Raw genomic sequence first — 17,462 nt, 5'->3', positions numbered from 1 at the left:
AGCTCTCTGGAGTACTAATAAGGGGCTGGCTTTCCTAAGAGTTATTTATAAGTCAAAGTTTAAATTCTAAGGTAAAGTAAAAGTTGTAGTCACTCTTGTGCTTGCAGACTCTTGACAAAGGTTTCTTTCCATTGACTAGTGAGATGACAGGGCGGGAAATCCAGGTAGGTGAATCACTGAAAGGAAGATTTCTATCACTACAATGAAATTTGTAAGCCCATCTTATTAGCTTATGTCATTTCTTCCAAGTAATAAGCCAGCTTTTAACGCCTAAAGTATACCTTGAGTCTTTTTACCTATGGGCAAGCAAGCCCTTTTTCCATACAAAACTCATGTTCCGTAGGACAGAAGAAACTGACGGGAAATACAGCACGGATTATAGGGAGTTATACTGCTATTTCTATTCAGCCGTAGACCTTAAATCTGAATTGGAACCCTTAAGAGCCCCTTTTTTTCAGTCTCAACTCACCCACATCGCCAATGGAGGAGAAGTGCTTGTGGGTGGCCAATCCCTGGCATGCATTTCCACGAAATGGAATAGAATGCCTTAATAGGCAGGCCCCTCCTTTCATGTTAACATACGTCTAAGATTTTAAGTTCGAATCGTTGGTGCATAGATTTGTATCGCATTTGCTAGTTAGTCTTATGTTACCTGACCTGACAGAGCTCAGTGGCTTGCTTTAGAGAGTAGAGGATCGCTTAAAATATTGCATTTCCGCATAGATGGACTCAGGGTAATCCAATCCCCTGACAGAAGCGGCTTCTTCTCCTTGTCAATGACTTTATACACCCATTCTCACCCGTGCTTGCTGGTGAAGCTACCCTTATGGAATAAGTTGACAGGAATGATACGTGCACGCCTAACAGTAGTCGATTCTAATCATTGTCTTGTACCCAACATGCATGAAGAAAGAGTTTAATAGCATTTAAATAGTTGTACAAACACTTCGTGCCTGTGGCCTCTGGAAGCAGATCTACGAGACGGAAATGAAATGATTGAGAGAGAGAAGCCCTAGTAATTCAATGTGACCAGCCAGCACCTATTGGTTGGGATTACTCAAGGTATACCAAAAAGGTTGAGTGTCTCCTCGCCATTCATTTTGGAATGCCATCTAGGCGAGCAATAGTTCTCCGTTTCCTTCGTAATATTTGGCCGAACCCTGAAAGAAATATATAGGGCCCAAAATCATAAGATTCTCTGGAATCTCCACTGTTGCCTGACCCGAGCAAGTAGTAAGCAACTGTAGCGAGCACTGACTAGTTTCAGAGAGTCACTGCTTTTCTTCCTTGGATTGGAATACGCGTTCCAACTTACTGAGCTACTGGACAAAGAGGAGTATATACCCGGTCCAGGAAAGCTAGGGATAGTTGTTGATGCAAGGGAAAAACAAAATAGCACATCTGTTTGCTTGGCTGTCCCAACAAATTACCTGCTCTTGACTGAGCTGACTGTTCGTTTCACTAGTCCTGTAGCAACTGAGCCACCAGCCCATTTCGCTCCAACTTTCCTTGGTGCATATCAAGCTGTCCCTAGGCATTCCACTGTCTCGCCTGCCTTGGAACCTGCTTAACTAACTACTGCTGAGCCAACTAGTGCCTTCCTTATCACCAGAAAAAGCTACTTGTTATAGTCGTTCATGTAGCACTGTGCTACCATTCCTTTCTACCCAACTAAACTAGTCATTTACTCAACACACCGGTTCAATATAAAAATCCCGATGAGTAAGTTAATTCACTGGGTCCACTAAGTCTTTCAATGAACTCGCATAAATAAACTATTCGAAGAACTCAGTCCAGTCCAATAAGTAGATTAACTTGAAAGTAAAAGAACTCCAACCTGGAAGTACACGCATCAAGTAAGTAGCAGCAGCTGAATGACCTGGAACCCGCATCAAAGCCAGCCAGGTACGAGATTCACTCTCCCGAGCCTCCTCTTTATTCAGAAATGAAACCAAGCCATCTGATCTAACCTTAGGAAGGCGGTATGGATTGACTATAACTAACCAAAGCCAGTGAGTGGGATCTCATTGGTAGCCTAGCCTGGGATAAGCAAGGAGCGCGCATCACAATCCATATGAGGGTGGAGTCGTTGGTTCGAACCCAACTTGTATATTCTATATATATAGGAAAGAGGAATCTCTAGAAAGAAAAAGAAGTCTCTTAGTAGAGAAGATAGAGATTTTCTCTATTGATGTGAGCCTATATAGTTGAAGAGATTGAAGGCTACCCACAAATCTCATATATAGACGAGTGGAATTCATAAAGTCACTTCGCTTCACTTTACTTCAAAGTCTATTGATCGAAGTAATGCGGTTCACATCCTCATCTTCGGGTTGGTTGCATATTTTTTTCCTGTGTCCACCAGGAGTTCTCGCTACCCTTGGTGTGTGTCTTGGTGGAGTTATGGTGGCAAAGAATGCATTCATATAGTTGATGTCTTTTTGGGGAGAGGTGAGATCCCTGTTTTTTTGTAGGCTTGGTCTGAGTGAGTCTGAGTTTGAAGAGTAAGCACTCTCACTTTCAAATAAGAAATAAGCCAAGCACAGTTGGAAATTCTCAATCTCTTTCTGCACTTTCACACAACATAAAATTGTGAAAAACGCTGAAGAAACAATGCACTCCACTTATGCTGATTCAAACATGCTAACAAGAAAGCAAACCCGAAGCGAGGTGAAATAGGATAGGGAGTTGGAGCTTTCATCAACCCGGAACGATAGTGGAGGAGAGCCCGGATCCAGAGTTTGATGGAAGGAGGAAAGGGTGAATTCAACCGGTCTTTTAATGCCATCGTTCCTAAATGTTAATCCTCATGCTGTCTACGATCTGCTCAGAGTTGAATTCAAGAGATAGGAATATAAGACAAAGTTTAGATTGACCGATCTTGTAGATAGATTGGATAAGAAGATCCAACAAGCTCGCCATGAGCAATTAGTTCTCAAACTAGCCACCGCCTACGAGGGGTATGTGTTATACTCCCCCTCCTGACTTGAGCTGTTATAAGAAAGGGACAGGATCTTGCTCCATAAGTATGAGGAGAGTCGGTACAGTAGGCTCATACACCAATGCTTTTTCCCTACAACCGGATCCTAGAGGAAAACCTAATGCACAATAGGTAGCTCTTAACTTCGTCTGGTTATGCCCATAAGTCATCATGAATGCGATAATGCCCAAGAGTTCACGTAAAAAACTAGGCTCTAAGGTTAGGATAAGAGCACTCTAATCTAGTCTAGGTAGATGAGGGAGATCCACCTAAGCCCACCGTCTATAAAGAAGCACACGATCTAATCTAGTCTTATTGTTAGTCTCTCTATAAAGATGATCCATCACCTAAAGGGCGGACTCTGGACAGAAACTGAGGATTTGCTATAGGAAAGACCCTACCCTATAAGTTAAGACAATATGCTACATTCTATGATATCCTATTCAATCCCCCGGTTAGCATGCGATGCTCGTCGTGCTAATAAATCCTCTCTTCTTAAAGCCCAACCCAAGTAGGACAAAGAAATGCAAGTAAATACCCTCGATTCATTCCTTTTATGCGAGTGGGAAAGCTAGCTAGAAATCAATGACAAGGAGTAGAGCCTAGAGCAAAAGGGCCAGGCGTCAGGTTAGTTAAAGCAAGAAAGTCAATGCTGGTGCTCGCTTATTCAATCCTTTTTTCTCTCCTCCTTTGTGCTAATCACTAGTGCTAAGAACTAGGTCAAAAGGAAAGTCAACCCTTAATACGGAGTTTTCTACTTGTTCTTACTTGTGTTAGTGAAGCCTGATAGTTCAACTTGCCTGTCCAAAGTCAATCTATGAAAAGTCTTCCTTATAGGCGCACCCAGCTGTAAGAGAGTAGAAGCAATCGGAGTAAATAAATCCCATAGTGAAATGAGCGTTAGATGTTGACTAGACAAAACTAGCTAATACATGTAGTAGGGTAACTTTGCCTTTTTTCTCGGTTATGTGAAAAGGTAGAAAACTCGCTACACTTTATAGGAAATGAACTACTCTTAATGCAAGCTAGTCAAGCTGGATGAGTTGTTAGGAATGGCTCAACCCAGGCAGCGCTAACCCTGTCTTTCCCAAAAAGTATCGTCTTTCCCTAGGGAGGACAAAGATTAACCAATAGTAGTCCCGAGGATTGTATGAGCAAGGTCCGAACTGTTTCTATTAGTAGCAACATGAGGAGCCCCGAAGGGAGAATAAGAAAGATTAACCGACGCCGCGTTTTCAGAAGAAGCAATTGGATAAGAATCATACGCTGTGAATGAGCAGACGAATCGACCGAGGGCTTACACACAAGAACAGAACCTAACTCTACTTCTTTTTCCTCCTCTCCTCTTTACTGCCCCCGCTATCAACAGGTCAGTAAATAAATATATGTAGTGGAGAAAGAAGAGTAGCCCCCCAGGTCATCAATTAGTAATAGAATAATCCCATCCCAGTAGTAGTCCTCTTGCCAACAAGATTTGATCTACTTAGACTAACGGAAACCATGGCCTAGTTCCTCGAGTAGTTACTCGTTCTAAACTAAATACGTTCGTAGCAGTAGCTGAAGAAGAAAGAGATCACTAGAATTCCCAAGGAAATCTACATTACTTGGCCGAGGAAGAACTAGAGTTGGCAAGGTTGACCTCAGCTCTGAGAAATAAGAAATCCGGCACCTATTGATTGAGCTCCATCTAACATATCGATATCGAGACATTTTCACGCTTTTGATTTCTTTGCTGCTCTTTCCTCTATTGCGGCGCATGGATAGGATAGGCGGCTAGGAATAAGTGATTTTAAACCTGAGGCAGAAGACGAAGCTACCGACTCCAATGTTGATGCACATTAACTAGGAGTTTTTGAGATCAAGCAATCAATCCTCGCCTCGAACTGGTATAAAGGAAGAAGCTGGTGGTGCAGGTTTGTATCAAGTCAGATGTAGAATATTTACTTTACATAAATGGGTTGCCCAAGGGATACGATTTCCGGAGTTCAGGAATAAAAACTAGTTCGATTCAAGGAAGAAGTTAGAAGCGGGTGGAAAAGAATCCCGTGCCGGTTTACGTTCGCATACAGTCGCAGGTGCGGAAGAAGTAGAAGCAAGGTCAATTCCAGGCAGAACGTCATTCGATGCTATTTCGATTCAAGCAGAACTAGACCTGGCCACAATAGTAGTTGAAGTATTAGCACTCAGAAAAATCATAAGTAGAATCGGGCATGAAGAAATGCTTTGGTTGAACCAGGCCTATTAGCATATGCATTAGCAGATCTTCTCACTCTAGCGATTTCAAGCGGACCCATCTCCCTTGCAAAGCGTTAGCGCTAGCCAGGTCAATATCAATAGTTCATCTCTATTGGTCTTACTTCACCCAGCTTCCATATCCAACTCAGACGTAGCTGCCTTCTGGCACTTTTTGAACTATATCCCATGACTTGACCTTGCCCGAAGTCAACAATCAAAGGTCAGAATGAAACCGTATCCACCCACACAAGAAACTTGCCCTGAAACTTAAACCGGCAGAACCGACTATGGTTAGAGCTGGATCTTGATCTTCCTCGAGAAAAGCACTGATCAAACCTGGAATGCCTTACTAGCAGGAATGAAAAGGTATGTATGAACCAACAAAGGTCAAGTTTATATATATTAGACAAGATTTAACCTTCCTTCACCGTGGCTTACTTGGATGGGAAAGTCGTAGATACGCGTTCTATTCTAGTCTAGAATAGGATCCATGTATAAACCAACAGTCCTAGATGGACACGAAAAGTAAGGTGATGAACGAACTTCAGAATACAATAAACAGAATCAAAACAAGCAAGAGAACTCTTAAAAGAAAGAAATCTACTGCTCTATCATTGACAGATATCTTTTAGTCTATAGCCCGCCCTACCTAGGGGGAACTCACACTCGCTAGAAGGCAAAAGCACTTGAAACAGTAGTGAGGTAAGAAATAAAACTACTCGCTTATTCTCAATATGCCTGCTCTTCGAATTCAAAACTCCTCAGCTATACCCCTTTCTACATATGTATATATGAAAAAGACAGCAGCTATACAAAGCTTTATCTCGCCACTTGATAACTCGTTTGCTTCTGGCTTGGCTGTCTTACTGGATTTCATCTATCCTTAGCTTACTGGCCTAAGATGTATATGCTTGGAATATTCGTAATCTCCCTCGTGGTTACGTTTTATTATCTTAGAAGGAGTTGCAACCTACAAGGCCTATAACGCCGGCCGTATCAGATCTTTCCATTGCCCTATGGTCACTTGCTTAAAAACTGAAAAGAGACAGACTAAAAAAGAGACTGAACTTCACTTAGGCTTTCTCGCAAGCTTATTAGAGCATTGAATTGACCTCTACTAATCAATGAGTAAGATGGCTTGGATTCTACTAAATCCAAATCCAAATAAAAAGAATGCTGGCTAGGGTGACGCTCGTGCTTCTTTCGAGTAAGGCAAACTGAGTAAGGGGTCGTGTTATTAAGTAAATTTCTTAGCTATAAGCCTGGCCTTTCACTTTTATTAGTACCCCTTTTTCCAACCTTTTCCATTCCATATCTCACCAGTCTTCTTTCCCTGGGTTGTTCTTGAAACGCGTATTAAGTACTTCCCTCCACAAGTCGATCACACCAGATCACAAAAGTAGGAAAGACCGGGTATCAGAACTTAAAACTCATAAACGTAAACTTTTCTCTTTAATAGCTTCAGTACTCATTCATGCCTATTGGCAATAATATGTTTCATCATAAGAATACCGTGAAACCTAGACATATTAAAAAAGTCCATAACTGGGATCTTCTCCACTCTCATAGTTGCAACCATGAAGCCCCACAATTTATTGAGTAGCGAATGACTGAACATCAGTCATGTTTGAATCATGGAATCGTAGAATCAACGCAATGATGTGCTTCATACTGGAATCTCCTACTACAGCTGGACAGGTTGCGGGGTCTGCGGCTCCCATTTCGGGGCACTATTGCGGACCTCTATTGGTCCCCTAACTTTTGCGGAGAATCAAGATCTAACACCTCATTTCTTTTATTTCTCTATGATATTTTGGAAAGAGATAGATCCGGCACTGCACAATCCTCTGGCCTTGGCCTCCCCGCAACCGGTCATCTCTTCTTTTCATGGAATTGCTTGCCCAGCTGGAAATGCAGTCAATCAGGTCTCTCTGCGCCAGGAAATGGTCCTCGAGTGCAAGGGCAGAAGGGATCCAGAAGTATGGTCGAGCAGAGACATACCTTATCTAAACTGGGTCTGGCTCCGGTTTCATCCTGTTATTAGTTCTCAGGAGTTGGGAGAAGAGAAGCAATGACTAGATTGGTGGTTCCTATGTTTCCTTTCTGCCTTTCAGCCTCTCCCGGCGGGGCGAGCCGGCGCATCCTTTCCGCTTTCTATTCTAGAAAGGGGTTTCTATCACGACTAATCTGCAGTTCGATGTCTTTAGCCTGACCCGAAACACCACTCCCGCGAGTAGAAAGAAAGAGAGATGATCTACTTGCAACTTGCTACTGCTGGTACCTTGCAATCGTATCCCGGCACCTTTAAAGCACTTTCCGGTGTCTTTCGCTCAGTTGCTAGCCCTGAGCTGCCTTGCCCAACTAATACTAATGCACTAGCATCTACGGACGTTCTGCCTTGATTTGACATAGATAAATAGGATGAAATGGGCCCAAGGGAAAGCATTCTTTTACTTCATGGCCTGGCACTATGCAGGATTCGATCTCTTTTCTCGTAGGAGGATCTTCCGCTTCATCTATAGATTCGTTTTCTCGTTGAACTCTTGCTTGAAAGCAAACATGATATAGTGATATAGGCCCGGGGCCAATGGGAATCTCTTTTTCTCTTAGGCAAAGCAAAGCAAATAGAAGTGAAGTAAAGCTTTCTCGATTCGATATAGAATAGAATAGTGACGAGAAAGGGCAACTAGATCACAGGATGGGGCATGAAAGCATTGGATTTGAGCTTTTAAAGAAGAATTCATTCGATCAGTGCGGGTTCACTGCCTTGCTTGAAGCCAATCTCTATAAGGGAGATGCAAATACTTCATTCTTCCATAGTGCTGCCAATGGAAGACACAGAAAATGTCATATTGCTTGCTTCTTTGAAATAAATACTTAAGAAGCTTGTTTTTTAGTGAAGATCAAAGGAAGTCACTAGAAGATACTTTCTGGCACTTCTTTCAACTGGCTAAGATATTCCCATAAGCGGCGCTTGCATATTATGCTCTACTTTCCCCTTCCTTCAACCTTGCATTTTGATTTAGAAACATTGGCTCATTTAGATTTAGTTAGATCTGAGGCCGGCATAGGCTGCAAGAGATGTGCCGCATAAGCTGAAGTATCTAAATAAGATAGGCACCTGGATCTGGAAACCTGACAAGCTCCATGACTCCAGTCATCCTAGCATCAAGTACTGTAGATACTGGTGTGAAAAACCTTCTATGTCGTCAACAACTATCATAATTAACCCAAGAACCAGTTTGCAGCCAGTACCAGTACCTGTAATGGAGTGGAGTCATACCCAAACTTTAGGAGCCACAACCCACCATTTTCCCTTCCTTGCTTATGGTTTGGGAATGGTATCTCCTTGAACAAGGTAGCTGTGTCACATATATTCCGTTAATGGGATGGATTTTCTGCTTTCGGATGGTGTGATTTCAACGTTGAGTACCTACTAAGAGTTAGTTCTCGATGGGCAATAAATCATATTGATGAAAAATCACCAAGGAGCATGAAACAAAACACATAACTTACGTACCCATTGTACTTAGAGCCAATAAACTACCAAGAATCTTCTGTCTCAACCACTTTCTTATTGTCTTTACATCGATTTCTAAATATAGGAAGGGAAAGTAACGGAGAGCAAGCAAAAGAAATAAATCTATCAACGACCGACTTCGGACTAGAATCTAGAAACATACCTAAGGGAAGAAAGCATATTTGAGGTTTACTCCTTCCATGTCTAGTAGGAGTGCGTGCTTCTTATCTTGACGCTATACATTCGGTTCAGTCAGTCCCTGAGACTTCCCAAGGTAATCTTACCAAACAAGCAACGGATTGAGCAACTAGCGCGAAAGCCGTTGCGCGTTAGCGCATTCTCCACCACATCTTGCTTGGCTTGCTGAATCAGCATATGGATATGGATTACTTCATTGAATTTCTTGGCCCGAGCTCTTGTGATTGGTCTACTTGGCAGGTGGAATGGATCCTTAGCAGGTTCATGTGTTCCTTGTTTACGTAGCTCTTCTGTTGGATCACGTAGCCCCTCCGTTGGATTACGTTGCTCTGCCCTTGGATTACTTGAGTCATTTCTTGGTTTACTTGGCTGCTCCGCAACATGCTGGTTCCTTTTGTCATAATACCTAACGGCTGTGGGCAGAATGAATGAAAAAGCAGATGAAAGACACTATACATACCAATAGAATGATAAATTTAGAATAAAGCTAGGTGACGTCACGGCATTTGAGAACCAATTGCTTCTTTTGCTTTTCACCAACCTTCATGTACAATCTTATTTCGTATTGGAGTACAGCCTATCGTAGGCCCAGCAAAGGCAAGACGGAAAGCAAGCATTAAGTGAAGAAGCAAGGTCCAAACAAAGTAGTGAAAGATTTACATTGAAAAGCTTCTCCATGTCTATATCTGTCCGATGGACCAAGCAAGTTCAAAGGAAACGGCTTCTCTACTGCATAAAAAAACCAATCCAATGAAAAGGTTAACGATTCCTATAAATTGAGAAAGAAGCATGTTCTTCATGCCCAAAAGCGGATAAAGTAGATGGAACCTGTTCTCTAACCTTCTTTTTGTAGCAGATACTGCATAAAGTTTACCTGCCTTGTAAGGCTTTTGTAGGATTAATCAAATTTTCTTTTTATCGTTCTATCTCAGAGTATCCATTCATTCGATCTTGCTATCCGCTCTCAATTGAATCCCTTCTCTGTTGTCGACAGGTGTGTCCGCATCAGGACCAGAATCACGGTCTAGTACCTCCGTACTCGCTCCTACTTTATTAATTAGGAAGTGAAGTAGCCCCGTCTTATTTTCTCGAAATGCGTAGATCAATGCTAATGATGTGATTACTGCCTGGATTCTTGTCAAGGGAAATAGAAAAACACGACTTTTGCCATATAGCGAGATGGACTTTTGACTACGGCAATCTACTGGACCGAGGGAAAACCTTCCTCCTTTGTCAACAGTGAGTAGAGGCAGGCTATTGGTTGGTTCGAATCAAGCTGTCTTTCTATCTCTGGCTCTGGAATTGACCTAGCATCTACAGACGTTCTGCCTGGAACATAGAATAACGTTCTTCCCTTTCCGATTCCGATCTTCACTAGGCGTGAGAACTCTTAGGTAAGCTGCAGAGCAGCAGAAGTGAGAATTGGATTGCTTTGGAACTCTCCAATAGCGTTTTCTTTGCTGGCTTCGTAATGGATTGAGGAGCCTATTTGCCTAAGCGAATCCCATTCACTGAGATAGCGCTGCGCTGGCTTTCAAATGGATCAAATCTTCCCCCTTTCTCTCGAGGTCAAATCAGCTATCATCCAAACGGGGTTTCTGACGAAGATGCTTTCTTTCGTATCGGTCGTATCAGGAAGTGAGAACAGAACTCTTATATTATACGAGTGATTTCTATTCTAGCTGGCACTTCTACTTCGGGTAACCTATTACAAGGAATGTTTTCCTGGCCCCACTAACTATGAAATTCTTCGATTCTCATCTCATAAGATCTGCCGGTTCGCGCCGCACTCTTGCTTGAAACTCTACTTTCGACTCTCTAGATGACCCTGACACAGAAGCCGATTCTTCTTTCGCTTTCAGAACTACTTTGGAGCAGCTACCACTGATTCCGGTGAGGTTGGAGGTGCGAACTCAATAAAATAATTGGAGTTGGCCATCGGAAAGTTCTATTTGGCAAGCAGATAGGACAGTCAAGGTGCCGGGATACGATTGCAAGGTACCAACAGCAGCTTCTGTTCGTGGATACGCCGGTGGAAGGTCAGCAGTGCCAGTCAAGGGGTTCTCGTCCTTTGGGCAAGCTTTGTTGAGATGTTCGTGGAGCAGTCTTTCGTTTCAGGAAGCAGGTCAAGCATCGGATTAAAGTAGCGGGGGAGATTTGAGAAATCGATTTGCAGAACAGGACGGAATAGGCATTCTAGAGAATAGCCCCGCTTTTCTTATGCATATGCATGTGCCAGACTTTCTCTTTTAAGAAAAACCCTTTTTCTCTTTCTTTTCCTTCCTCCGAACAAGTCATCTTCCTCATCCGAATGAGAATTTACTGATTGCCAAACCACCTAATTATCTCTATGAAGGACGCATGCTCACACATAATGGGAATTGCATATCCTTGGGTTTTTTGGAGAAGAGTCGCAACTCGAAAGAGCCAAGAAGGGGAGAGAGATGATGCGCTAAAATAAGGTAGACCGGACGGGAGAGAGAAGCGCCATACTCGCATTAGAGAATCAAGTCAGGAGAGGGAAGTAGACGACAATCATGAAATCGATATGCGGGAGAATACACAAAAGATAGGCAATATACTCCACCTAGTCGTTCTGTTTCGAAAGTAGGAGAAGCTATCACTTTCACTCAAGTCACTCTAAGTCTAAGGAAGGGTTATAGCCATATCTGTTTAAGGATCTGTCTTAAATGAGACCTAATCCCAGCCCCCTTTTGAACATACATTGTTGGATTCTTCTTCTAATGATTGGGAGAACCCACGCCACACTAATGAATGACCTCTTTAGATTAGAAGAAATAGAGGAACATGCGTCTTCGAACGATGCAGTCTCACTACGACCTGGAAATTCTCTTATTCCCCTATCCAAAAAGGGAGTCATGATGCCAATGAACCCCAACCCTGCCACACGCGAAACACACAGCGATCTAAATGCAAAGAAGATATGATATATATGGGCTTTTGGATTTTCAAAGAAAGCATGTTGTTGTTCTCCGAACTCTTCCCTCGAAGAACTTTCGATATTCGCGCGCCCTCATCCACGTCTTAAATATTGGAATAAACCAGCGCATTGATTTTCTATTTATCATAACTTGGGCTTACCACTGGGAATTCACCATTTCTCCATACAATACAGCTTTGAACTTCACTGAAATTACAAATCGATTCCTGGCTCGAGTAGAGTCTATGACATCAAATGAAAAGAGAATCCTAGGTTGTTTCATAGGCAAGACAATCAAAGCTCTTTTATTCTATGAATTATACCTCATTGGGTCTGAATCTGTTCTGTAGACTAGCCCCGTCAATCCTTTGCTAAATAGTCTTTCTTCAGTCGCCGATGTCACCTTTGGTACCGGAAATCCTATATGACCATCGTTGCTGCGAATGGTTCTCTTGGGGCGGCCCACCTAGAACTAACTCCCTTGAGTCCTTGACTACATGAAATGGGGGGTCTGACTGGCAGGAAAAGAATCGAATGGACGGAAGAGCACTGTAGCAGAGCATAGAGATCCGAAGCAATGCATTCAGCAAGATATCATGGATTGTCGCGAAAAGCTAGGATGGAAACTGGTTATTGGCTATGGCCCAAGCTATTGTCTTGCAGTGGAGGCGAAGCAAGCATACTCATCATTGAGGTCCCACCTGTCTTTGTTCTGCCTTCCTATATGCTTTTCACAGTCTCGTGAGGGAAGCTTGGCAAGCTAGCAAATGCTGGGTGGGGAGGAGATATCGGCGATCAAGAAACATATAGCCGGTTAGGTGTGACTTATGTGCAGAGTGCCTTAGTTCAATAAACTACAGCAGAAAAGCTCATTTCTTCCAGCATCATTTCTTCTGTAATTAGATTAGAATGGAAGCACAAAATTCACTGTGCTAGCATGGTACTGTCACAAATCAGTGCTGTGAATTTCTTTGTACTACGGAGTGGAGTGCTTTAATCCACTCGATTCCCTTGGGGAAGCAGAGGAGTATTCAGTGCAACTGTACCCGCAACCGAGCTATCTGAAATTGCTAACTCACCTCTGTCTCTTGATACGACTATTATTGAGGGGAGGGAGAGTCCATTCATTTGCCCATCCTGGATAACGGGTAGAGATCCTAGCGGTGAATAATAAGAAGCCTTTGGATTTCATCTAAGCTGTTGACTCCCAGTATGGGATGGGAAGACTGTGCCTATCTATGGCCTCTCTTTGTTAACGCCTTAACCTCGTTGCAGGTATTCCGTAAAATGAAGTCATCTATTATTAGGTAGCAATTCAGGAGCCTTTCCTGTACTTGAAGGCGGATTAGCAAGGGAATGAATCTGATGAAGCTGTTCCTCCGCTAGAATAAGGGGGGCATGATCGCTGATGCAGAAAATCTCTCCCGGGGTGAGACCCAATAACGAAAATCCATGAAGCAGTGAAAATATAGCCTGGTTAGAGTGCCCTCCCTCTCCTTTAATTTGTCATAGTTTGTTTGATTTATCAATGCGAAGAGTGAATCAAAAAATTGAACTAGTGCGCTAAGTACGTTGCTACAGACCGGAATGGAGAATGGCAATAGCATTTGGAAGGGAGTGTTTCTATTTCAATAATTAGACAACAGCCGTCAGTCAAAATACTGATATCCCCCTCGTTCACTTAAGTGGTAAGAAATGCTTTAGGTGAACATGCATGCAGCAATAATTATGTCTTATTCAATTGTTATTGATTCCTACTCCGTACTTGACTATGAGATAGAGGAAGGATCTTATAATTGCTTATATAAGCGAATTCAAAATTCTAAGACATAGGTTTCATTATGCGGGGCGTAGCGAAAGCATTCAACCTTCTAGGACTAAGCCTAAGGCCTATGGTCCCTCAAAAAAGAGAGATCAATCGTTCCTTACTTTACTGCAAGAAAGAACACATTGAAAGCTACAAGCCCTTACACCAGGGATGAAGTAGCTGCTTCGATAGGACCAGGGACACTACCAGACTGAGTTGAGTCTGACACTAGGGAACTTGGATTCATAGTACGTGCTCTACGCGATACACAGACAGATAGAATAGCCGGAGTACGGTAGGAATGGACTGCTGCCAAGCGAGTGGATTTATGAACGAGCCATTCATTTCATTTAAGTAGAACCGCCCCTTCTACGCCGCCTACTTACTTAATAATCAATTGCTCGAGCACTTATTTATCTTTATTTCAAGTAATTTACTGTCTGCTTCGACTGCCCTCAATTCATTGATTCGTATTGCTTTCACTACTCCTACTGATGACTTCGTGACTTTCCTCCTTCTAGGTGCTTCAAATCTACGTTATCAATACGGAAGAGGGCCACCTTACATGAAGCCCGCCCACCTTACGGGAATGGTAGTAGGGTTGTCGAACCGTCGTAGTGAGCGGGGTGTGTTGACAGCTTTCACACGGGCAGGACTACGTGTTAAAGTCGATGGCGAAGAAGAAGACAGGGCTTATCGGGAAGAGGGGGTAGTATGAGTAGGAGGTTTGATTGATTTCATTCCTGAGTCTTCTTTCTTGCATTCCATCGTTACTTGCGGTGCAATCTGGAAGTCTCAAAGCGAGAACTGATTTCACTTCTTCCACTGAATCCCAGGCTTGAGGGCTTCACCCATTTTATAACCCCGCGGTAAATTATTACTTTATCAGTTTCTGTGCTCATGAGAACTAACAACAGATCGTCACCAGCGTCTGCAAGTACACAAAGGAACTGCTGAGTTATGTAAAAGCCGGTTTCATCCCTTGGTCATTATGGGGCAGTGTCATAGTCTACACTGAGAACAGTGAATTTCATCTCAGGAACGAGATCTATAGTGGCAAGGCGGTAACCGCACAGCATAAAGAACTCCCTAAGAGCATGGAGTGAATATCCTACTCATCATCCTTGAATTAGTAGCCAGCCCAAGCATTGCCGTGTACTTTGCAATATCCGAATGTGGGTCCGTTCAGTTGGAACACGACTTCAAAGCCTTCTGACGAAGGTGGAGATAAGATTACCCGAATGATATAACGCGGATAAATAAAAGGAATGAAGTTGGGATCAGAAATTAGTTGCATTGGTGGTGTGGGTAACCAAAGCTGGGTGCGCGTAAAGATATTGGTAAGGACAATCTCATGCGTGGCATCTGATGCAGTGATAAGGAACTCATTTGAGGTGAGGAGATTTCCGAGTTGATCCAACTGTCCTATCTTTCAATTCGCTTATTGAATTTGTGGGCAAGGACGCATATCTTCAGCTGAGGAAATCTTCAGTGGGCTAAGAGATCCAGGGTTAATCCCTGATGTGGTCACATATAGAATATGAAAATATCAGGATGCTGCGGCGATTCCGCTAGAGCTTTTGAGCTGCATGAAGAAATGTCAAGTTGCTCCTCAGAAAATTAGTAGAATAGTTTCATTGGCCTTCGTCAATGGGACAAACGCTCCAGTGTATGCGTTACAGTTACTGGGAAGCTAGCATTTTTGCTTGTCATGGAATCAAGTCTATTTGTTCGAATGTTCTTTTTTTGGAAAAACCAACCACAAAAAAAGTCTCCCTTTCTCTTGGAGCAGAGCTTCATCATAAAAGTGGAGAGTCACAATGAGATTTAGTGGAATGGATATGAAGGGTATAAATATGCTATTTGCTGCTATTCCATCTATTTGTGCATCAAGTCCGAAGAAGATCTCAATCTATAATGAAGAAATGATAGTAGCTCGTTGTTTTATAGGCTTTCTCATATTAAGTCGGAAGAGTTTAGGTAAGACTTTCAAAGAAACTCTCGACGGGAGAATCGAGTCTATTCAGGAATCATTGCAGCAATTCTTCAATCCTAACGAAGTCATTCTGGAGGAATCCAATGAACAACAACGATTACTTAATCTACGGATCAGCTTGCGAATTTGCAGCACCGTAAAAGTAGTAGAATCATTACCAGCGGCACGCTGTGCGCCTAAGTGCGAAAAGACAGTGCAAGCTTTGTTATGCCGAAACCTAAATGTCAAGTCAGCAACACTTCTAAATGCCACTTCTTCCCGTCGCATCCGTCTTCAGGACGATATAGTCACAGGTTTTCACTTTTCAGTGAGTGAAAGATTAGTATCCGGGTCTACAACTTTGGTAGAAGCTTCTACCATAGAACAAATTCGAGAGGCCTTCTTATTAGAACCCAGAGACCTAATTCGAGAAGGCTTTATAGTCCTCAGAAAGGTGAGGGTGGGGGGTATCCCCGGGAAGAGATCCTGTGGAGACGGGGTGGGCCTGTAGCTCAGCTCAGAGGATTAGAGCACGTGGCTACGAACCACGGTGTTGGGGGTTCGAATCCACTTCTGAGAAGGAAGTATTGGCTATGCACCCCTTCCCTTGACTAACTAAGTCTGCATATAAGGAGTGCAGAAATTCTATACTGTTCGTATCGCCGTGCAAATTATACGCAATTTGTTTCATTGTAAACCCTTGGCCCTTCCAATTCACGCCCGGAGGAGTATTACAATAGACGTTGAAACAACCCTGGAGCTTATCTGTAATTTGCTCCTTGAGCGTTTCTAACGTCAATAAAGTCCTCCAACTTATGATGCCAGTTTTCCGAAGCCGCGGCTTTTACCCGCTTTATAAGCGATGAGTAGGGCGATGCATAAAAAGTCATATTTCTTGGTGTAGGGATGGATCTCATAGGAAAAGAGATACCGAGGCCCACCAACCGTATACTTGATTTATGGTTTGGTGGGGAAAGAAGAGTGGGTATGGGGCTTCTTTCATGGTGCCATTCTTTACTTTACGTAATAAAAATCAGAGAGGGACTGAACACTTGTTTTGATCTACGAAGAGTTGAAAAACAATTGAATTGCCTTTATTTGATCTTAAAGAATCGGCATTGGCTTCAGTTCAGATCTTATGGGAAAAGGCGCGTAGCGAAGAAGTGTATGCTCAATAAACTGAAGAAGCATATATAAGAAAGAAGCCATCATCACTATGTTTACTCCTACCCAAGGAAGGAGGTCAGTCAAAGCAATGAAATGAAGAGGCCGTGACCTAATACCTATCTGTGTTCTCTTGGATAGTGGTCCAGTTTGAATAGTTGTATAGTTATTTGTAAACCCGGGGGCCCTGAAATTAGCCAAAACAACCCGGTGGGGTAAAGTCGTCAAGTGGACTATGGTTCACAATAATAGTGACTGACACGAGATGCGATGCCAAGTTAGAAGGTCAAAAGTGAGAAAGTTGGAGGGGAGATGCCATGATCCTAGGTGTAGATTGGCTTATCAGCCTATGGCCATTCCTTTAATACTTTTGAACGATGACTTAATGCTTCAAAGCCCTCCCCATATAGCACAGCCTTCGTAAGGCTTATCACACTCGGGCCTGTAACTGGAATCTGAGCATTTCTTGTTTGGGGTTCGCAAACCGACTTAAGTCTTTATTTTCTAATAGGCTTGGCCTTCGGGGGAACAAAGCCATTCCATGGAACCTGAGACTTTGATTCCAGCCTACTTCTACTTGAAAAGCTTCTTCGTCGACAAATTCTTAGACCCCGTTGTCCAGTTTTGAACGATGGGAAGTAG

General features: G+C 42.9%; 1 protein-coding gene across 1 annotated transcript; it reads left to right on the top strand.

Moving 5' to 3' along the window:
- Window positions 1-762: 762 nt before the first annotated feature.
- On the top strand, window positions 763-16,182 carry LOC118473344 (ATP synthase protein MI25-like). Its single transcript, XM_035962579.1, has one exon. It carries the CDS (start codon window positions 15,502-15,504, stop codon window positions 16,165-16,167), a length of 666 nt encoding a protein of 221 aa, XP_035818472.1. The 5' UTR covers window positions 763-15,501; the 3' UTR covers window positions 16,168-16,182.
- The last annotated feature ends 1,280 nt before the right edge of the window (window positions 16,183-17,462 follow it).

The sequence above is a fragment of the Zea mays genome, chromosome 9 (assembly GCF_902167145.1).
Source record: "Zea mays cultivar B73 chromosome 9, Zm-B73-REFERENCE-NAM-5.0, whole genome shotgun sequence".
NCBI classification, from domain to species: domain Eukaryota; kingdom Viridiplantae; phylum Streptophyta; class Magnoliopsida; order Poales; family Poaceae; genus Zea; species Zea mays.
The sequence above is the reverse complement of the archived record's forward strand: the minus strand, read 5'-3'. Positions and strand labels throughout refer to the sequence as shown.

Coding starts and splice junctions, on each gene's coding strand:
- LOC118473344 (XM_035962579.1), top strand. CDS start 15,502: ATGAGATTTAGTGGAATGGATATGAAGGGTATAAATATGCTATTTGCT.